Here is a 23023-nt window from a genome sequence, read left to right as displayed (position 1 = left end):
AAGTAGTGTTGTTATTTTACATGGGCTTTCTCCAGGAGTCAAAGCAACTGTGCAGTAGCTACTAGACACAGACAAATGGAAGAAGCAAGATTAAAGGCCCTGTCCTTGGTCCCAGGAGTTGCTGGAAATGGAAAGTGTTGGCAGCCCAGTGTTCCACTCCCAGCAGCATTGTCCACACAATGCACAATTCGTTTGCACACTCTTGGCTCAAGTGTTCACATGCCCTCTTGTTTTAATAAGATGCTCCGTTTAATGAGAAAAGGACTGTCTGGTCCAACAGCAGGGCTGTGAAAGCTTAATTAGGAGAAGGCCAAGGAGAAGGTTAGCTGAAAGTGGACATTTCTAAAATTAAATTCCCTTCTCATTCATTTTTATAATTCAGGTTGTTTTTTTTAAAAAAAAAAAAAAAAAAAAAGGGGTAGGAGTGGGAAAAGGACATGAAATCCTTGGAGGAAAAAAATACAAAAAGCTGAACAAGAACACAGTCTAGGTAACATGGCTGGAAGGAGTTGTTCCAGAAACATTCAGGCATATTTCATTTTTTCCTTCCAACAAGGCTGCACTAGAAACTCCCAGGCTTCCTTAAGCAGTCGAGGCATTTCAAGAGGTTCAGACCAACCCCAAACAGTGCAGTCCACCAGAGCTTCCTGTGATGATGGGCACGTTCTGTCTGAGTGCTGTCCAACACGGTGGCTACAGAGCGCTTGAAATGTGGCCAGCATGACTGAGGAACTTCTTTTGAAATTTTATTCTGTTTTAAACAGTTTAAATAGCCAGAGCACAGCTCTAAAACCTTTCCAGAGCTTCCAGTGTGCCAACTCCATATCATAAATGTGCCTCCGACAGACACATACACTCACACTGCGTAACACTCTAAGGGTTGCCTTTGTTGAAATGGAAACTCAATCTAAATTGGATGCTTTGTATTTACCTAAAATATAGTTTTCTGGCATTTCCCTTATTTAAATCACAGGTTCTTTCCTTTACTGCCATACCTCATCAACTTATTTTAATACCCTCCAACCCCCTAGGACTCTGCATGAGAAACTATCAGCATGTGAAAGCAATGCAGTGTAGATGCACGTTACAGTGCTGCAGGAATACGGGGAGGCTGGGCTGGGCGGAGTCAGAAGACTGCTGGACGCCTCTCTAGTGAGCCAATCTGATAGCATGGTCTTTGTAGTCTCCCTCACAGCAATGTCTCAGTTTCCATATTTAGACTCCTTCAATGATTCTCAGATCCAATTGCTAGGCTTTATGATGGCAAAGTTTTTTCTTTTTTTTTTTTTAAATCAATTTCACTACGAAAATCCCATTTAGGCTCTGAAAATCTCTAAATTGGGGCCTTTCTAATAATGAAGATTTGGTGTAATTATAATGTCACAGGCAATTGTGCTGACAAAGCAAAACCAGTATGTCTCCTTGCCAGGCCTTTGCTCTCAGTCTGACCAACAGGAGGAGAAAAGAGGCTTTGTCAGGAGCAGATGTGTACTGGGAGGCCCCAGGAAAGCAGATCTGTTGAATGAAGCAGGTGCCACTTAGACATTCACTTCACTGACTCCAACCACAACCTCCCCTTCATTTGATATCCTGCTCTTGGCAGGAGGATGGAGAAAGAGCATCGCACAAAGAGGAAGCATGTTTGTCCTGTTCAGATTACCGCTTCTGCCAGGCTGCTGCCGCTGCTGGGTTCTGCACATTTGCTCTTTATTAAGCAAATGTTAGAGCTGGGTGCTGGCAAGTGAATCCCTGTATTTACACAGGTAACCTGAGAGCCAGAGGGCCCCAAACCATCCTGGCTGTGAGGGACAAGCTATTAGAGTTAATAACAGGACACTGACATTCCTTCAAAATCCTAATGGAAGCATAAATAAAAAGAGGAAAGTCCCCTTTACCCAATGACCTGAAAAACTTTATTCTATAAGAATTTTTCCTGTTCTAATATTCTGATTCCTGTGTGAACAGTGATTAATGCCCTTTTTACATGCTCAATCGAAATGACTCCAATTAAACTTGTCCAATTATGGCTCTGGATTTGGTATGCCAGAAAAAAAAAATTCCTTTACAGAATAGCGCTCACAATGACAGGCACAAGATTCAGTCTTGGTTTATAAGGAGCTGGAATAATCTAAGACCAAAATCTGCCTTTGCATACAAAGACTTGGAAAGATCTGCGGACCTAAAGGGAAGGAGAACGAGACAAAGAAGCATGTAACTTGGCCTTGAGGACACCGTGGATGGAGAGGAGACCACAGTCAGTGGCGTCCATCTGCCAGATGGCAGGGACCTTCTTGGGAATCTCTCCGGAAGCCCTGACCTGAGTTGTCTGCTCGGAATGTCCCTGGCTGTGACTGGTGTTCTGTTCATAGGATGGTGTGCGGGCTCATCGAGTTTCCCCAAGCTGAGAATACCCAAGACAGGCAGACCAAAGAGTACATGAATTACAGAACTGAAGTACAGAAAAGCAGAGTACATGAAGGTATGCCAACGGGGCTTGAGAACATGTGCTAATTCCCTGTGGGGCCCTGACACGTTGACTGGAGGCACCCAGTCTTTCACATGAAAAGTATCTGAAAGCTGTATCTGAAGGACATGGTCATGGCTTAGATGAACACTAAGAATAGAGACTGCCAGCTAGTGGCCTATCATCTCATTGTAAAGGCCCTCTATGTCCACTTTTGATCTGCAGTCTTTAAGCCTTCAAATAGCAGAGCCTAGGTTAGCAATTCCTGGCATACAAATGATGAATGCCCGAGGCCACGCCAGTTTATAATGGTAGAGAGAGAATGACACATCCCCTCTGGATGTGCAGACTACACAAGGAACCTAAACCTGCAAAGAGGAACAGGAGATACTCTCATGAGGCAGTGCTGGTCTTTCTGGAGGTGTCCACAGCTCAGCATCTCTGCAGGAGGCAAAGAAAAGCACCAAAGAACCCTGGCAACTGGAAATCCCTCCAGCTATGGGGGGTATGCCTGAGGAGTGACAGGAAAGCCCTGGTAATTCTAGAAAACAGAATCGCAGTAGGCCTGAGGGATACGACGGATTTCCACCAGGAACACAGGATTCCTGAAGTAGGGATCCTTGTGGGAGATTCACTACCACCTCTCTGCAAATGAAGACTCACTGGCCCCGGCCCTAAGCCTGTGTGTCAGAAGTACTAAGAGTGAACCTCTGAAGGTTACTTCCCTTCCCATTCAGTGTGAGTGATTAATCATTATACTGGTAATAATCCTAACAGCAGTTGCAGCAGTGGTAGTCAACAGTTACTGCATGACTCAGATGCCCCAGCCGGTAAAGAGAGTAGGATTATAGTTTCTGCTACCCCTCAAATTAGTGCCATCAATACATCTCCCAGGATGGGGGAGACTGGGGAGTCAGGAAAACTGCCACCTCTTCCCGAGAGCTATTTTGGAAGGCACACTGGACTTCAGGAGGTCATTATGAAGACAGGGAAGGAGGACACATTTTAGAAGTGAAGAATCACCACTGAGCTGTCCCTTCCCCTCCTCAACACCATGAAAAGGTTGGGTGAGAAACACACATGGGGCAGAGAACTGTACCCCTCTTTGAGTGTCTAGAATCAAGAGCCCCAGTGAACATCTCTGTGCTCCCATTTCTCAGCAGCAGCTCTGTTTCACTGTGAAATCTGGAATTCATCCAATAGTCATGGCTCCTGTCAGCCTTGTGACCATCAGGCTTTGGATATTTAATCTTTTGGCGGGCTACTGTAAATCCATTAGAGCACCTGGCTGCAGATACCTGTAGCCTAGAAGAAAAACTTGCACTTGTGAGGAATCCAAGTGGAAATATGCACGTGGCCTGAGTCATGAATAAACTCACTAGGAAGTGAGTCTTGGTGTCGCCACTGTCTCCGGTCTCAGGTTTTCCTGCTTGGACTTTGCAGTGCTTAAAAATAGATCAGTTCTCCTTGCAACCCTCCCACCCTGCTGTTTACTGGCTGTGGATTACTGCAGTCACATGGGTAGATTTTTTTTTTTTTTTAAAGCAAGCCATGCTGTTTATGAGCTGAGGAGGTCACTGGAAGACAAGGCTCATCAAGTATTCGTGTTGTCCTCCCCGTGCAGAGGGGGCACAACTTGCCAGAAGAGCGCAGTGTTACTGATACAGCCCTTAGATCAGCACTACCCAATAGAACTGTCTTCAGTGATGGACGTGTTCTGTATCTGCACAGCCCATTAACATGGCTACTAGGTACACGTGCCTGTTTACATTTAAATGTGAATAAATTATAATGAAATTAAAAATTCAGCATCTCAGGGCTATTCAGCACTTGAAATATGATTGTGACTAATAACTACCTTTAACATTTTATTTTATTTTAATTAACTTGCATTGAAATTCAAATAGCAGCCGGGCGCGGTGGCTCAAGCCTGTAATCCCAGCACTTTGGGAGGCCAAGACGGGCGGATCACGAGGTCAGGAGATCGAGACCATCCTGGCTAATACAGTGAAACCCCGTCTCTACTAAAAAATACAAAAAAAAAAAACTAGCCGGGCGAGGTGGCGGGCGCCTGTAGTCCCAGCTACTTGGGAGGCTGAGGCCGGAGAATGGCATAAACCCGGGAGGCGGAGCTTGCAGTGAGCTGAGATCCGGCCACTGCACTCCAGCCTGGGTGACAGAGCAAGACTCCGTCTCAAAAAAAAAAAAAAAACCAAAAAGAAATTCAAATAGCCACATGTAGCTAATAGCTATCCTACTGGACAGTACAGATTTAGATGTTAGGTTTTGGTATCATGTTTTTATTTGCCTCTGCTAAGATTTACCATGACTCTTTGACTTCTGAAGTCAGTAAAACATACCTGCCACCATTGCTTTAAACAATCCTGCAAAGGAGTCACCACACCAAGTACTAGCATAACCAGATGAATAATGAAGACCATGATTTTCATTTGTATTATGCCTTCTTTACTTTCTAGGTTGGATAAGCTGGCAAGAGGGAGTAAAAGGGAAGAAGGGAGTTTCGTTGGGCAGTAGAAAGAGTACTGGAGATCTGGTATGATTTCCAGTCTTACTATTTAATAGCTGACAGATCCTGGGCAAGTCCCGGCTTTAGCTGCCTCTGAACAGGGCTTAGAAGATCTGTTCTACTCAGTTTACTGGGCGAAGGTAGAATAATGCAGACATTGCTTAGCCATTTGCAAGGAGATGATGGTGGCAGTGGTGGTGGTTGTAGCAGCAGTAAAACAACAAAATGAAAGAATGGACAATGAAAGGAAAAAGATGAAGACCCTAAATAATTACGCTCAATGCATACAGACAAAAGGCAAAATTAGAGCCAACTGAAATGGTTATTTTCCTGGTATGACATCTACCAACATGTTTCCCAGAATGAAAACGATTCATCTTAGAGAAAAGTTAGCTGAGTTAAATGGGAAAAGTCCCCGTCTACAAAGAAAGCCTATTTCCCAGGGGGGCGTGTGGAAGACACTAAGAGACACTGCTGTCCCAAGGTGCTGCACCACACACACTGTTCAGTTCCCAGGCACAGCCGCCAGCTCCCAGCTCAGCTGGAGCCGCAGGCCGTGCTCGTATACTGCCCTCACTCCTCTTCATTTTGATCCACAGCTCACAGCTCTCCTTATAAGAAGGAATCTTTTCAGGTCTAGGACTATCCCCTCCGTCCCCATCTATTTAAAAAAGACCTATGATTCCAAAGGAGAAACAGTTGTAATACACAGGAATCTTCATTTGCTTTTTCTTACAGAACAGATGATGCCTCAGCGCGGTCTGAGACCAGCACCCTAGTGTCTTCATTTTCTCTCAAGTCACTCTATCAACAAGGGGGTGGGTGGAAAGGACCGTTTACGTTACAGGAGGGCAGCCTAAAAATCCATAGCTACCAGCTGTGCTGCTCTTTGCGGACCTTGAAGATGAGAGGCTTGTATCCTGGGGACTCACAGCTCACACAAAAAACAGTTGCTTAGGGGTTGCCTGCTACAATTCCTAAGGCACTGAGCTTACCATCTTTGGATGAAAGCTACAAATGGTATCACAGTGTCATAGAACACAACAGTACTTTTAAGGCTATTATGCTATGGTGACTGAAAATGCACTCTTACACTACGACTATTTAACACATTTATTTAAACTTTAATTAAAATAATGAGGCAAAAGGTGATTTAGTACACACTGGAATGGCACATCAGCAACCTTTTTGGGGAGAAACAATAATACAGTTCCTAAATTAATTTAACATTTACATCTCAATGGACTCTTGCAAGAACAAACACGTATGCTTATGTGTCCAGGGAACGAGGAGCACAGAAAAAGGTGGAAGGAGAGACGTGATTTACAGCCCAACATGTGGAGGATTGGCACCGTCCCTCTCACTTGTAAAGAGCTGGAACAGAGGGACATGCAGTAAGTAAAAATGGATGATGGTGGTGACAAAAAGGAAAAAATGGCAAAAGCTACCTTTTGTGATGGAGGTGAAATATAATGCAGCTGTTGAGATTTGAAGACAGATTGTGCCATTTTAGGAGTAAAAAGGCCACACTCATGACTGCAAACTATGTACAGAAGAGAACAGCAGCCCCAGACGAAGGCACACGATAGGGCCTTTAAACAATGTCACCGTGTATTTTCTTCAGTCAAGGTTATAGAAAGGGCTTCTGCTCTATTCCCACTTTTACAAGATCCACCTCTGCAACGTACATCTTCAACTGCGTAAGGCAAGCATTCAGGTCTGTCTTAAAGACAGGAAAGCAGCGTCTACATAGTACTGTGCACTCTAACATACGTGAGGAATGATGGAGAAGAAATTGATGCCGACAGCTAAAGAATTTTATATTTATGATGCATCCCTGTGCCAGGCACTATGCTAAGAACAGGAATCATCTTGTTTAATGCTCACAACTTCCTTCTGAGTACAGAACTATCATTATCCTAATTTTTATAGCTAAGGCTTGGAGAGGTTAATTTGCTTGCCTAAGATTATAGAGCTTGTTACAGGTTCAGCTTTTAGGGTATCCAGCTCTGCGGGACCTCCCCTCTCCCTTGCTCCTCCTTTTATTCTCAGTGCTATACCAGGTGTCTTCAAAGTTAAATGATCCTCACCACCACCTTCTATAGTAGAGGTTCTTAACCTTTTTTTGTGGGCTGGAGATGAACAGGGGTGGGGGCGGGAGTGGGAATGCCTCTGGTCTAGTTACACATTCAATCAAAGCTATAGATACCCTCCCCGCTGCTAGCAGAGGCAAAGAAAAAAAAAAGGCGATACAAAAAAAAAAAAAAAACCTTTGTATAGAATTTCTCAGGGTCCATAGACCCCAGGTTAAGAATATCTTATTGGGCTGGGTGTGGTGGCTCATGCCTGAAATCCCAGCACTTTGGGAGCCCAGATCATTTGAGGTCAGGAGTTCAAGACCAGCCTGGCCAACATGGTGAAACCCTGTCTTTACCAAAAATACAAAAAATTAGCTGGGTGTGGTGGTGCATGCCTCTCAGGAGGCTGAGGCAGGAGAATCGCTTGTGCAGTGAGCTGAGATTGCACCACTGCACTCCAGCCTGGGCGAGACAGTGGAAAAAAAAATCCTATTGTTCTTATAATACACATAAAGTTGGTTTTCATGGGAAATTAAAACATGTGTTGCCTCCTTTGGCTCTAGCTGGGTTTACCACTTTTATAATCAGTACAGAACAGGCTTTACAGCCATCCTGTCTCACTTGGGAGGCCTTGAAGAATAGAAATGTGCGTTCTAATCTCTCATGCAAGGACCTCACCCAAGAATCCTGCTTTCTTGTCTGGACTTCTTGTTGGTCCTCACCCATCTTCTCTCTTACCCCTCTTGCTAAAAAGATTTAATTTTTAAGGAAGTATTCTAATGAGCATAGTTGAGATTAAATTCTGCTGGGAAAACATACGTTATTTTCAGAAGTTTTTAATAAGGTCAAAGAAAACAGGGATGTGAAAAGGTGAAGAATGTTTAGTGTAAAGAGAAGACAGAATGTTTTTCCCTAAAGAAACTTCTACACGGACTTAACTTGGTAGTTAGAATGCATAATAAAATGTACGTTTGTTTTACAGTAGCACAGTAAGGCAGAGTGGGGTCTTACAGTTTTATTATTTATTTACTTATTTTATTATTATTATTATTGTTATTTTTTGAGATGGATTCTCACTCTGTCACCCAGGCTGGAGTGTAGTGGTGCAATCTCGGCTCCCTGCAAGCTCCGCCTCCCGGGTTCACGCCATTCTCCTGCCTCAGCCTCCCGAGTAGCTGGACTATAGGTGCCCGCCACCGCGCCCGGCTAATTTTTTGTATTTGTTAGTAGAGACGGGGTTTCGCTGTGTTAGCCAGCCTAACACGGATCATGAGCCTGACCTCATGATCCGCCCGCCTCTGCCTCCGCCTCCCAAAGTGCTGGGATTACAGGCGTGAGCCACCGTGCCCGGCAGCCTTATAGTTTCAGAAAATGTTATGTTGAAGTCTTAAGGTGGAACTTCAGCAGCAAGACTGTTGCCAGGACCAGCGCAGAACGTGGGACACGCCACCCTGAAGATACATGCGAAGGGCTGCTTCTTCTCTAAGTGTAATGACAATGCCTTGTCATTAGCTTATTTTAATTTTAATTTAATTTTTTATTATTTATTTATTTATTTTATTATTTACTAGGGAGTCTCACCCTGTCAGCCTGGCTGGAGTGCAGTGGCGCAATCTTGGCTCACTGCAACCTCTGCCTCCCAGGTTCAAGCGATTCTCCTGCCTCAACCTCCCAAGTAGCCGGGACTACAGGTGCATGCCACCACGCCTAGCTAAATTTTGTATTTTTAGTAGAGATGGGGTTTCACCATATCGGCCAGGCTGGTCTCGAACTCTGGACCTTGTGATCCGCCTGCCTCTGCATCCCAAAGTGCTGGGATTACAGGCGTGAGCCACCGCGCCCGGCAGCTTTAATTTTTAAACAGCCCTCCAGGCCATTTCTCTTCATTCAGAACATGAGGAGGGAAGGTTGAGACCCCTAGTCTTAACTAGGGCAGCATAGGTAGTGGGCGGTTTCTGAGTCTTCAGTGCTGACCGGCGGAGAGAGATGTGCTCTTCAAAATCTCGGGGGGACCCCAAGCAAGGGCTGTAGGCAGAGCCAAGTGGAAGACCTGGTGATGAACTGGGGAAACAAATAAGCCAGTAAACTTGCTCCAGGCAAAAACGAACACGCCCCTGACCCTTTCCCCAGGCTCCACAGTCCTACCACCTTCGTCTCAACTTTGCTAGAGACAGGTGGGAAGGCTGAGAGGGTCCTGGCCTCAACTGAAGGGCAGCAGGAAGGCTCGAGCAGAGGCTTCTAGGAGCTGAGGAAACAACTCGTCTGCTGGGGTTCCTTCCTTCTGAACATCATCTACTTCCCCTTAGTTTCCCTGGCTCTAAATAGCACCCGTAGCCCACCACCCAACTCCAATCAAGATGACACATTCACTAATTGCAAAGTACTCTGCTCACTGAAAATGTTTGAGGCTGACAGCCAGCCAATGACGAGTTCTGCAACCGGAGAAGCATACAGACCTGTCAGCTCCTCTGGCCAGCAAAGGCAGGCCTGTGTGTGTGCAGAGGGAGGGCTGCTGAGCCAGGGGCACTGGGCAGCGTGAACCTCCAGAACACCCCTAGAGACCTCACAACAGCTGGGCAGATGGGCGCTGTGGCTAAACTAGACTAAGGCAAGCAGCCTCTGGCAGGGGTGGGGAAAGGTTTGACATTTCCGAATTTATTTGTTCAACAATGGTTATCACCTTGTATTTGTGGGGTCTAGGCAGGAACCTAGAGCTCACATCAAAGGGAGACAGTGTAGTACACTGGTTTGGAAACAAATTGCCTGAATTCAAATTCCATGTCTGCCACTCTCTATGTGAACTTGGTTAAGTTACTGAAACTTTTTGTGTCTCAGCTTCCCTATGTGTTACATCAGTTTAACAGTGTTTACCTCATAAAGTTATTATGCATTTTAAATACAATGCATGTAAAACACTTACAATGCTTGTACATAATAAGCATTATATAAATTGTGTTAAATGAATAAAATTAATGAAACAACAAGATTGAGAGACAGAATGCAAGGTCAACAGGTAAGAAGTATGCTGATGTCCCAGGTCAGAGAACTCCATAAATGGGGTATGCCCTCCTAACATCTTTTTTTTTTTTTTTCTTTTTTGAAATGGGGTCTCACTCTGTCATCCTGTCTGGAGTGCAGTGGCGTGATCTTGGCTCACTGCAGCCTCGACCTCCTGGGGTCAAGGAATCCTCTCGCCTTAGCCTCCCAACTAGCTGTGACTATAGGCATGAGCCACCGTGCTGGGCTAATTTTTGTATTTTTTGTAGAAACAGGGTTTCACCATGTTGCCCAGGCTGGTCTTGAACTCCTGAGCTCAAGCAATCCACCTACCTCAACCTTTCAAAGTGTTAGGATTATAGGTGTGAACTGCTATGTCTGTTCTCCACTAACATCTTTATTACAAAAAATGAAACTGAAAAAAATCAAAAGAAAATAAAGGAGAAAGTGAAATTTCAAAGTGCAAGAACACTTGCTTCCTTCACCAGGTCCATCTCTGTGATGAAAACTCCCTATAAACCTGAACCTGGGGAAAGCTCGGGTAGAAGCAGAGGAGGACTTGAGTCAATTTTACAGTTTGTTAGTGGTTCTGTAGAAAGGCTTGGTAGGATAAAAAATGGCTAAGATAAGGTTTTACTCTTTCAAATGAACTTTAAAATCAGCATAAAGTTCATACTCCCAAAACACTCTTTGGAATTTTGAATTAAAGTTTTTTCAAATTTAAAAGATGAACCTTTTGTTCATTTGAGACAGTCTCACTTTGTCACCCAGGCTGGAGTGCAGTGGCGCGATCTCAGCTCACTGCAACTTCTGCCTCCTGGGTTCAAGCAATTCTCCTGCCTCCGCCTCCTGAGTAGCTGGGATTACAGGTGCCCACCACCATGCCCAGCTAATTTTTGTATTTTTAATAGAGATGGGGTTTCACCATGTTGCCCAGGCTGCTCTGGAACTTTGGGAGGTTGAGACGAGCAGATCACCTGAGGTCAGGTGTTCGAGACCAGCCTGACCAACATGGAGAAACCCTGTCTCTACTGAAAATACAAAATTAGTTGGGTGTGGTGGCGCATGCCTATAATCCCAGCTACTCAGGACGCTGAGGCAGGAGGATCACTTGAACCTGGGAGGCAGAGGTTGCAGTGAGCTGAGACTGAGCCACTGCACTACAGCCTGGAAAACAAGAGCGAAACTCCATCTCAAAAACAAACAAAAAAACCCCAAAGGACAAAACCCCAAAAAACCCCACCCAAAACCAGCAAATGCTACATCCTCTCTTTTTTCTTGTGGCATCATTAGGAAAAGTGTTAGCTATATTAAAAAATGTTGATGCTTTCTTAGCAGCTCTGGTAAGAGGCTTATTAGGTTGGTGTGAAAGTAACTGCACCAACTTCAAATTTGCCATTACTTCTAATAGCAAAAAACCCCACAGTTACTTTTGTACCAACCTATAGTTACGAACTTGTTCATCTATTTTGTTTTCCCCCATCTACTTTTCAGGAATGAAAGATAGCTGTCTGAATCTGCGATAAGATCTCAGACAGAAGAGTGTTTCTGAGGTGGCCAAGTGCCAATATAATCCTTCTCTTTCATTATGTTTGCTGCAATAGGAAGGAAGAGAAAGGTCTGTAGGCCTGGTTTTCTGAGGCTTGCCAACAATGGGTGTTAAGGTCTGGGTGAGAGGTGAGAGGCACTCAGCAAAGAGCTCCTCAAGCCTGAGTGAATGTCTGTATCTGTTGGTCTTGGAGGTCAGGAGTCCTGGAACACGGGGGTTCTGGGGACCAGCAGAGAGGAAGGGAGAGTGAAGAAAAACAAATGGGCTGAACTGTATGACTTCTGACATTAAGGTGTGTAAGATGAAAAGAGTACTGAGATAACTGTGTTCAAAAAAAGAAGTAAAGGGCTGGGTGTAGTGGCTCATGCCTATAATCCTAACACTTTGGGAGACTAAGGCGGGAGGATCCTTTTGAGCCCAGGAGTTTGAGATCAGCCTGAGTAACAAAGGGAGATCCCATCTCTACAAAAAATATAATTAAAAAAATTAGCCCGGTGTGGCAGTGCACACCTGTGGTACCAGCATCTTAGCAGGCTGAGGTGGGAGGATAGCTTTAGCCCAAGGTCAAGGCTGCAGTGAACCAGCCTAGGCACAGAGCGAGACTCTGTCTCAAAAAGCAAAAAAACAAAACAAAACAAAACAAAAAAAGAAGTAAAGGAAGGAATTCATCTGGTAGCCTTCACCAGCCTTAGACAATTCTACCTACATCTAAATGAAAAGGCACCTGTGAAAATCTTTATATTGAACCAAATCATGAAACTCCATCCTGAGAGACCAAAGACTCTATTGAAAAAGACAGAGAACATAGAAATAACGTGAGTGCTTGGGTAGTTCCTTTAGTGTTGGGGTAGTGTGGAGTAGATGTTCAGAAAAAAGAAGTCTTTGGGGTGCTGGGTGCAATGTCTTCGTCAGGTCTGCTTTGGTGATCCAGAATTTAAACTTCTGGCATGCATGGGTCATTATCCTTTTTTTTTTTAGATGGAGTCTTGCTCTGTTGCCCAGGCTGGAGTGCAGTGGCATGATCTTGACTCATTGCAACCTCTACCTCCTGGGTTCAAGCGATTCACGTGCCTCGGCCTCCCGAGTAACTGGGATTACAGGTGTTGCCACCATGCCTGTCTAATTTTTTGTATTTTAGTAGAAACGGGGTTTCACCATGTTGGTCAGGCTGGTCTCAAACTCCTGACCTCAGGTCATCCACCCACTTTGGCCTCCCAAAGTAGTGGGATTACAGGTGTAAGCCACTGAGCCTGGCTCTTTCTTTTTTCTTTTTTTTTTTTTTTTGAGACAGGGTCTCGATCTCTCACCCAGACTGGAGTGCAGTGGTATGATCATGGCTCACTGGAGCTTTGACTTCCTGGGCTCTAGCAATCCTCCCACCTCAGGCCCCCAAGTAGCTGGGACTACAGGTATGCACCACCACTCCTGGCTAATTTAAAAAATTTTTTTGTAGAGATGGGGTCTTACTATGTTGTTCAGGCTGGTCTTGGACTCCTGGACTCAAGCAATCCTCCCACCTCGGCCTTCCAAAGCGCCAGGATTACCAGGCGTGAGCTACTGTGCCTGGCCTATGGGTCATTATCTCTAACTTGAAAAACACCATCCCCTAGGATATTGCTTCATAACCTCACCCGCCCCCGCCACTTCTCATTCGCTGTGGACTTCATCAGACTCCACATGCAGTGGTCCTCTATCCCTGCTAGTTCCACCCCACAAACTCTTTCTACTTCAGGACTGAACAATATCCAAATTGCTCTCAGAAGAGTCATCTGCTATTCCAATTTTGATTTAAACCATACTCTGAAATATGGGATACATGTTTTCCCCTAAGTAGTATCTGTTTCCAAGTTAGTTCTATGTCAACAAACAGTACCTTGTTCTGCTATCATCTGGTTCTTCCTGATAATAAACTCTTTCTGATTAAAAAAACTTGGCTTGGCCGGGGTGTGGTGGCTCATGCCTGTAATCCCAGCACTTTGGGAGGCTGAAGTGGGAGGACTGCTCGAGCTCAAGAGTTCGAGACCAGCCAGAGCAATATGGAGAGGCCTCATTTACATTAAAAAAAGAAAAAAGATTAAAAAAAAAAAAAAGTGACCTACTGGCAGATACTATAAGCTTGTCTGCCCAGAAGTGACAAACATAGGCTGGGCACAGTGGCTCACGCCTGTATTCCCAGTACTTAGGGAGGCTGAGGTGGGTGGATCACCTGAGGCCAGAGTTCAAGACCAGTCATGGCCCATCTCTATTAAAAACACAAAAATTATCTGGGCGTGGTGTGGCACGTCTGTAATCACAGCTACTCGGGAGGCTGAGGCACGAAATCGTTGGAACTTCCGGGAAGCAGAAGTTGCAATGAGCTGAGATTGTGCCACTACACTCCAGCCCGGGTAACAGAGCAAGACTCTGTCTCAAAAAAAAAAGCGACAAACTCTGGCAACAGGACATAATCCAAAAGAATGATGAAAAAGAGAACCTCTGAAAGTCTAGCCAGGTATCTAAATTGCTGATTAAGAGGGAAAAATCTGGTTCCAATCCCAAAGTAAATACTATAGCACTGTGGGCAAAAACGCTAGAAGACAGGAGGATTATCAAAGTTACTTGGATTGTATCCGATGTGAGATTCATTCTTTGGGTTCTCAAGGGCAGATGAAATGATTGGCCTTTGCCTAACACTGCTGGGATACAGCACAACTCAAGGGTCTGATTTGATACAGAAATGCTGCATTGAGAAAGAGGTAACTTCCAACTCTCAAGGCCTGAGTTCAGCAAGTACTGGCAGTCACAGAGTGAGGATGGCCTGCTCTGGGGGAACTAGTGGCTTTTAGGACGTGAACCAGAATTTTCCCAGATCACAAATGTAGCCAACAACATGAAATCACACCAAATGATTCACACAACCCAATGCTACTGAAAAGAGGCAGCTTCCAGTAATCAATAGTAGCAGGTGCAGTTCAACTTTATTGTATGGCTGAACGGTTCTACTTGGCCGAGAGCCAGAGGGTCCTTGGACTTACCTATAAATTCATCCATCTGAAAAGGTGATGCTAGGGAGGAGCCAGAACTATAAAGCAGTCTGTTCTCTCCCAGACAGGTCAAGTCGATTAGAATGGATAATAAAGTTTCCTACTGAACCCACATGGGAAGTTATTTTTAGCAGTTCCATAGTGAATAAGAGCAATCACACTTCACATGAATACCACATAGCCAGATATCCTGCCCTTTGCTCAGGGTGGCTTAGGACTCTGATGAGGAATAGAAAAAGGTAAAAAAAATAGAAGTAGGGTTCTAGCTAGAAACAGAAGTTTTCCTTAATTCCAACCATGGTCCATTTTTTTTTTTTTTTTTTTTTTTTTTTTTTTTTTTTTGAGACGGAGTCTCGCTCTGTCGCCCAGGCTGGAGTGCAGTGGCCGGATCTCAGCTCACTGCAAGCTCCGCCTCCCTGGTTCCTGAACATGTGTGGCTATAAGATGTCCTTTGTCCTGCAGCATTCTGGCTGAGATCAACTCTGTCTAGATTTAGATAAGTTCACCAAAGCCTCTTGCCCTACAGAAAAAGTGGGCTATATTAGAATTGAATTTGTTTGGTACCTTTGGAAAATGATTCTCAGAAGCCATGATGGCTCTTTGCATTTCCTATGTTATTCTTCTCTGGGGGGACAAAGGTACTTTGTTTCTTCCTATTCCAAAGGAGGACACAGCACTATGTCTTTCTTCAGAGACTTTTCCAACTAACAGATAATTCAGTTCTTCAGGACCTACCATAAACAAAGTGCCAGGAACTTTTCTTTCTGCCACTAATGCCATTCAGGAACCTTCTGCCTAAATGATGAAAGTATGTTATTTATCTATCCTCATTCCAGGATTTGTTGTTTCTTTTTTTCTGAGACAGAGTCTCATTCTGTCACCCAGACTGGAGTGCAGTGGTGCAATCTCAGGTCACTGCAAGCTCTGCCTCTAGGGTTCAAGCAATTTTCTTGCCTCAGCCTCGCACACCACCACGGACAGGGTTTTGCCATGTTGGCCAGGCTGGTCTTGAACTCCTGACCTCAGGTGATCCACCCACTTTGGCTTCCCAAAGTGCTGGGGATTAGTAGGCATGAGCCACCGTGCCCAGCCCCATTCCAGGATTTTAAAGCAAGAATTTCCCCAAAGCCATGGGGTATTTAATTTGTCCTGCTTAATTATATATTATTTAAAAATGTAACAATCACATAGGGTCTCACAGAACAGATCTGGCCCTCCTCTTTGACCCAGACTTCTGAGGCACTTCCTTGGGCAGCTTAAGTCTTGCCAACTGACTCCTTACCAATGTGGACCCAAAGAGCTGGCCTGAAGTTGTATATTTTTGCCACCATATTTCTACGAATTTTATCCCTTTTGTTTATTCAAGATATTCACCAATGTCCAAGAAGTCAAAGAGCTGGGGAAGAAGCGCAGGGTAGGGGCATATACTTGGCTAAATCCAGAGGTCCTTGGTGAGGCTACATATAACAGGAAGCAGAACCACAGTACCAAGCAGAGAGGCACCGGCATCACAGCCTGCTGCCTGACTCTGAGCACAGGTGAGACAATGGCGCCTTTCTTGATGTAGTCAGAACTTTCCACGATGGTCCTGCCCATGAGAGTCTCTGCTACAGTAAAGGACACTGATCTACCCTATCCGATGAGAGAGTAAAAGACAAAATGGGGCTCACAGCAAATTTTAAGATGCCTCTCAGCAAGTCTTGTCACAACAAGATAATTACTTTTTAAGTAACAATTCAATTAGGTAGCCATTATCATGGCATTTTCCTTCAGGAACCCCCATGTCTGCTACTAGTGAAAGGAATCACAGGCTCCTAGAATATTCCTAGGCAAGAAATGCCTACCAATGAAGAAAAAAAATCGAAGTTCAAACTCTTTCTGAAGGGTTTGCTGCCAGTCATGTCAGGAAGGTTTAAGTGGAAACAGGGAAGAAATTTAATAAAATATTTATGCTCTCTTACCATTAGCATCTTGGACTCCAGTAAGTGCTCCGACGGCTGCTGCGGTTTCCCCAGACAAGACGATCTGTCCCCCACCTTGTAAGGTGGCCTCAGCCAGGGTGGCGACAGCATGGGCGGCAGCTTCGCTGCGGGCACAGGAACAGGAGAGAGGGGGATGTGTAAGATGAATAGAGGAACAGCACTGCAGCCAAGACAAACCATCCTTTCAACGCTTTCCTTGGGTCTCTCTACTGACTCCATGGTTGTGATCCTAACAGCAAATACGTGTTAACAGTGCTAACAGATAAAGCCAGGAGTAATTCTGAAATAATATTAATGGCTAGAGAAATCTGAAGTCTTACATAGCTATAAAGCTAATGGTGAGAGTTTCTTTGAACCTCGGTGTTTGAGGACAGAAGGCACTCATTATCAGTTTCTTCCTTATCAATATCAGTTGAGTGCTTGCAAGCCATAGTGGAAGCTCTGATCCATATTCACAATGCAAAAGCCATTTTGGTTGTCAATCACAAGGTTTTCCTTTTCTCTTTTCTCCTTACAGTAACACAAGGCAGACCATCTGAGACTGTCCTTTTATAGCCAAGGATGAATGATAATATGAGGAGTCAGCAGCAACCTGGACTCACTCTTCAATTAATATTAAATAATAATTTGATTTATAGTCATGCTTTTCAAATATAAAGTAATGGCTGATTAATATCCTGAAAAGTCCAACTCTACCCTTTGACTCACTGTATATGCAGGCAGGGCTAAAACAAAGACTTAAAATTTAAAATTATCACTACAAGTCCAAACTGTATACATAGTTTGCCTCTATAAATACAACAAAATAATAAACCTCCCTATATCGCACAAATGCTCTGTAGAATAGGAAGACATTAATCATTTGTATATACAAGTACTATTTTAGCAGTATGTCTCATTTTTCTTTCTTTTCCTTGCTATATGCTTTTACTAGGTGCATAAATACCCATTTTTCTTGATTCTATGATGCTACAAACTGTAAGACATACTATTATTTTATGGGCCAGTAAGGAAGAAAAATTCCTGACAATCGTAAGATTATAATTTGCCATCCAAATTTCAGAGAGGTAAAAATGTGAAAAAACAGGCAAATTCATTATCCCTTCTGGTAAAGTATCAGGTGTCAATGTGCAGTTACTGAGGGACTATCGAATTCCAGTGGGCATAGAATAGAGATGATGGTGCCATTTAGTTTAGCAGAAGTGGACAAATAAGCCAGTTGAGTCAGCTTTGCTCTGAAACTGCAGGCTTTGCTGTAACATGGCAGTGGTCTTGCAACCAAAAGCCGTAAGTGGAGGTGGGTGAGGGGACAGGGACTAATTGGGGTAAATATGTTAGGATCGTGGGCAAAGCAACATGTACCAAACTCAATACTGTCTCCTTTACCTAAGACAGTCAGCACACAAGTAAGACAACAGATATAGTAATTCCCCTGCAGAAGACTTCTTGGTCACTGTAAGGATTTTAGGAAGCAGGAAAAGAAACCGAATGGCCAGAAAAGTCTCATTAAATAGAAAAATTTCCTCTTCTTACTAATTTGTCTTGCTTTTTAATTTTTATGACTGTTTTAAACAGTTATCTTTTTAATTTTTATGACTGTTTTAAACAGTTATCTTTTTCTGACAATAAAAGCAATATACTTGCTTTTATAGAAAGTTTGAGCAAACTTTATTAAGTATAAAAGAAAATTTAAAATATCATAATTATTTCCTACTAATCTTTTTTTTTTTTTTTTTTTGAGACGGAGTCTCACTCTGTAGCCCAGGCTGGAGTGCAGTGGCCGGATCTCAGCTCACTGCAAGCTCCGCCTCCCGGGTTCACGCCATTCTCCGGCCTCAGCCTCCCAGGTAGCTGGGACTACAGGCGCCCGCCACCTCGCCCGGCTAGTTTTTTTTTTTTTGTATTTCTTAGTAGAGACGGGGTTTCACCGTGTTAGCCAGGATGGTCTCCATCTCCTGACCTCGTGATCCGCCCGTCTCGGCCTCCCAAAGTGCTGGGATTACAGGCTTGAGCCACCGCGCCCGGCCTTTCCTACTAATCTTAAATACAACTTTAAAAAGATAAGATAAGGCCAGGCACAGTGGCTTGCGCCTGTAATCCCAGCTGTTTGGGAGGCCGAGGCAGGCAGATCACCTGAGGTCAGGAGTTCGAGACCAGCCTGGCCGACATGGAGAAACCCCGTCCCTACTAAAAATACAAAATTAGCCAGGCGTGGTGGCACATGCCTATAATCCCAGCTACTCGGGAGGCTGAGGCAGGAGAATCACTTGAACCTAGGAGGCGGAGACTGCAGTGAGCCGATATCGTGCCACTGCACTCCAGCCGTCAACAAGAGTGAAACTCTGTCTCAAAAAAAAAAAAAAAAAAAAAAAAAAAAAGGTAAGATAATAATTAGGATTGTACTGTACAGTTTTAAAAACTATTTTGTTGTGATAAAATGCACATAACATAAAATTTACATTCTTAACACTAAAGTGTGCAGTTCAGGGAGTTAAATACACTCAGAATGCTGTGCAGCCATCACCATCATTCATCTCCACAACTCTCTTCATGTTGTAAAACTGGAACTCCGGACCATTAAACTTCCTATTCTACCATCTCCCTAGCCCCTGGCAACCACCATTCTACTTTCTGCCTCAATTATTTTTTCATTTTTGTTTTTATTTTTTAGAGACAGGGTCTCGCTATGCTGCCCAGGCTGGTCTCGAATTCCTGGGCTCAAGAAATCCTGCTTTAGCCTCCTGACGTAAACAGCTGGAACTATAGGTGTGTGTGCCTTTGTTGTCATATCTAAGAAATCATTGGCAAATCCAATGTCATTACGTTTTGCCCCATGTTTTCTTCTAAGAGTTTGATAGTTTTAGGTCTTAGATCCACTTTGAGTTATTCTTTGTCTCTATGATTTTTACTACTCTGTCTCACATAAATACAACCACACAGTATTTGTCCTTTTGTGTCTAGCTTATTTCACTCAGCAGAATGTTCTCAAGGTTCATCCATGTCGTAGCATTTGTCAGAATTTCCTTCCTTTTAAAGGCCGAATAATATTCCATTGTGTGTATATACCACATTTTATGTATCCATTCATCTGTCGATGATCACCTGGGTTGCTCCCATGTTTCAGCTATTGTGAATAATGCTGCTGTGAACATGGGCATACAAATATTTCTCTGAGATCTTGCTTTCAATTCTTTGGGATATATACCCAGAAGTGGATTTGCTGCAACATATGGTAGTCCCATTTTTAATTTTTTGAGGAATTATCATACTGCTTTCCACAGTGGCTATATCATTTTACATTCCCACCAATAGTGCACAAGGGTTCCAATTTCTCCACATCCTCACCAACACTTGTTATTTTCTGTTTTTTGGATCGCGACCATCTTAATGGGTATGAGGTGGTATCTCATTGTAGTTTTGATTAGTGATGTTGCATATCTTTTCCTGTGCTTATTGGCCATCTGCTTATCTTCTTAGGAGAAATGTCTATTCGAGACCTTTGCCCATTTTTTTTTTTTTTTTTTTTTTTGAGACGGAGTCTCGCTCTGCCGCCCAGGCTGGAGTGCAGTGGCCGGATCTCAGCTCACTGCAAGCTCCGCCTCCCGGGTTCACGCCATTCTCCTGCCTCAGCCTCCGGAGTAGCTGGGACTACAGGCGCCCGCCACCGCGCCCGGCTAGTTTTTTGTATTTTTTAGTAGAGACGGGGTTTCACCGTGTTAGCCAGGATGGTCTCGATCTCCTGACCTCGTGATCCGCCCATCTCGGCCTCCCAAAGTGCTAGGATTACAGGTTTGAGCCACCGCGCCCGGCCCTTTGCCCATTTTTGAATAGAGTTTTTGTTGTTGTTGAGTTTTAGATATTCCCTATATATTCTGGATATCAATCCCTTATCAGATATGATTTGCAAATATTTTCTTCCATTCTGTGGCTTGCCTTTTTGCTCTATTGATAGTCTTTTGATGCACAAATTTAAAACATTTTTGTAAAGTCCAATTTGTCTATTTTTCCTTTGTGATATCCAAGAAATTACTGGCAAATCCAATGTCATGAAGTTTTGCCCCATGTTTTCTTCAAAGAGTTTTATAGTTGTAGGTCATGGAACCACTTTGAGTTAATTTTTATACACGGGGTTAGGTAAAGGTCCAACTTCATTCTTTTGTATGCAGATATCCAGTTTTCCCAGTACCACCACTCACACTTCTGATTTCAAAACTTAACACAAAGCTGTAGTAATCAAAACAGTACGGTACTGGCATAAAGACAAACATATAGACCAGTGGAATAGAACTGAGAGCTTAGAAATAAACCTTCACCTATATGGTCACATGGTTTCTGACAAGGGTGCCAACACCATTCAATAGGGAAGGGACTGTCTTTTCAGCAGGGGACCCTTGATCTGGAATTACTACTAAGGCTGTTCTTTACATTTTTCATGGTAGAATTTAATTTTAAAGTGCTTTTAAGTATTTATTAGAGAGACTGTAATGAATAAATTTTAGTACCTAGGCCCTTAATTTTTAATATTTTGTTAAGAAATTTATGTTAATAAACACTATCACCAACCACTGGGAATTTTTTTTTTTTGAGATGGAGTTTCGCTCTTGTTGCCCAGGCTGGAGTGCAATGGCGCAATCTTGGCTCACCACAACCTGTGCCTCCCAGGTTCAAGCGATTCTCCTGCCTCAGCCTCCCAAGTAGCTGGGATTACAGGCACCCGCCACCATGCCCAGCTAATTTTGTATTTTTAGTAGAGACGGGGTTTCTCCATGTTGGCCGGGCTGGTCTTGAACTCCCGACCTCAGGTGATCCGCCCGCCTCGGCCTCCCAAAGTGCTGGGATTACAGGCATGAGCCACCGTACCCAGCCGGGAAATTTTATTAATTACCTATATTGGAGAAAAAAAATAAAAAGAATAAATAAATATATGATCAGCCAATTTTACAGCATCCACCTGTCAATGATTAATGATACAAATATTTACACTGTGACCTGAGACTTTATGGAAAGTAGGAAAGTATATTCTTTGGAAAAAGCTGTGTGAGAGTCTGAAGAAGAAAACTGTAAATAAGAATTGTTTATATGGAATTAGGATCTTTGTTTATAGGCCACCTCAGTGACTGCTTATTTCCTATAATTCTTCCTACAGTTTACAATGATCTCATCTTTATGACCATCAAAGATGACATCCTGCCACTCCTGTATATCCTGAACACATTCTGGCAGAATGAGTTTCATGGACAGCAAAAGGAGAGGGCAGCTCTCCAAGCCTTGACATGAAAGTGTACCTGCAACTGATCACACTCATTTCATTCGACTTGAAGCCCTAAAAACTTGAAGTTTTTTTTTTTTTTTTTTTTTGAGACGGAGTCTTGCTCTGTAGCCCAGGCTGGAGTGCAGTGGCCACATCTCAGCTCACTGCAAGCTCCGCCTCCCGGGTTTACGCCATTCTCCTGCCTCAGCCTCCCGAGTAGCTGGGACTATAGGCGCTGGCCACCTCGCCCGGCTAGTTTTTTGTATTTTTAGTAGAGACGGGGTTACACCGTGTTAGCCAGGATGGTCTCGATCTCCTGACCTCGTGATCCGCCCGTCTTGGCCTCCTAAAGTGCTGGGATTACAGGCTTGAGCCACCGCGCCCGGCTGAAGTTTTTTTCTTTAACTTCTTTCTAAAATATGGTATGGTAGAAGAAAAGCTGAAAACCAGCAACAACCTAAAATGATCTGGAATGCCAGGGATGAGGAGTCCAATGCAATGGGGGTGACAGGTTGACAGGTCAGTACGATTAATTATTCAACCCCCAGTTAGGGTCTTTACATGGGGCATGAAGACAACAATGATGCCTATGGTAAGCAGGGTTATCATTTCCAGAGCGACTCTACCCTTTTATACTCAACTTTATGGGAAACGACTCAACTAAACTGCTAGAAAGATTTTTTTTCTTTTTTTGAGATGGAGTTTCGTTCTTGCCCAGGCTGGAGTGCAATGGCATGATCTCGGCTCACTGCAACCTCCGCTTCCCGGGTTCAAGCAATTCTCCTGACTCAGCCTCCTGAGTAGCTGGGATTACAGGCGCGCACCACCACGCCCGCCTAATTTTGTACTTTTAGTAGAGACGCGGTTTCTCCATGTTGAGGCTGGTCTCGAACTCCTGACCTCAGGTGATTCACCTGCCTTGGCCTCCCAAGGTGCCGGGATTACAGGCGTGAGCCACCACGCCCAGCCTAGAAAAAGATTATGTTCACCTAAAAAGGTGAATAGGGATTAAAAAGACCCTTTACAAATTTTTAGACAAAAATTTTGTAATTTTACAAAAATTTGTAAAAAAATTTATAAAAAGACCACTTTACAATTTTTAGACAAGTCATTTCAAAACCAAAGCTACAAATAAGAGGTTTCCATCAACCT

The 23023-nt window shown here is 43.8% G+C and overlaps 1 protein-coding gene and 2 long non-coding RNA genes across 28 annotated transcripts in view; all 3 read right to left on the bottom strand.

The window, feature by feature from the left end:
• NRF1 (nuclear respiratory factor 1) overlaps window positions 1-23023 on the bottom strand; it is a 148948-nt gene that overhangs the window by 13523 nt on the left and 112402 nt on the right. For 12 of the 26 annotated variants that reach the window (XM_028846288.2, XM_077997319.1, XM_077997326.1 and 9 more), the window contains one exon: window positions 16600-16724. In XM_028846288.2, coding sequence (XP_028702121.1) covers window positions 16600-16724 — 125 coding nt within the window. Of the gene's footprint in view, window positions 1-6090; window positions 7396-8597; window positions 9131-12698; window positions 12803-12872; window positions 13822-15519; window positions 16725-23023 lie in introns of those variants that run through there. The other 14 variants (XR_013415532.1, XR_013415533.1, XM_077997320.1 and 11 more) reach the window with 10 other exon arrangements.
• Window positions 1664-4687, bottom strand: LOC144339942 (uncharacterized). Its single transcript, XR_013415553.1, has 2 exons — window positions 4552-4687; window positions 1664-4408 (listed from the first exon to the last, which is right to left on the bottom strand). It is a non-coding gene; the product is annotated as an uncharacterized LOC144339942 (long non-coding RNA).
• Window positions 19978-21233, bottom strand: LOC144339939 (uncharacterized). Its single transcript, XR_013415550.1, has 2 exons — window positions 20421-21233; window positions 19978-20106 (listed from the first exon to the last, which is right to left on the bottom strand). It is a non-coding gene; the product is annotated as an uncharacterized LOC144339939 (long non-coding RNA).

This window comes from Macaca mulatta, chromosome 3 (assembly GCF_049350105.2).
Source record: "Macaca mulatta isolate MMU2019108-1 chromosome 3, T2T-MMU8v2.0, whole genome shotgun sequence".
NCBI lineage: Eukaryota > Metazoa > Chordata > Mammalia > Primates > Cercopithecidae > Macaca > Macaca mulatta.
Note: the sequence above shows the minus strand (reverse complement) of the source record. Positions and strands in the feature narration are given on the sequence as shown.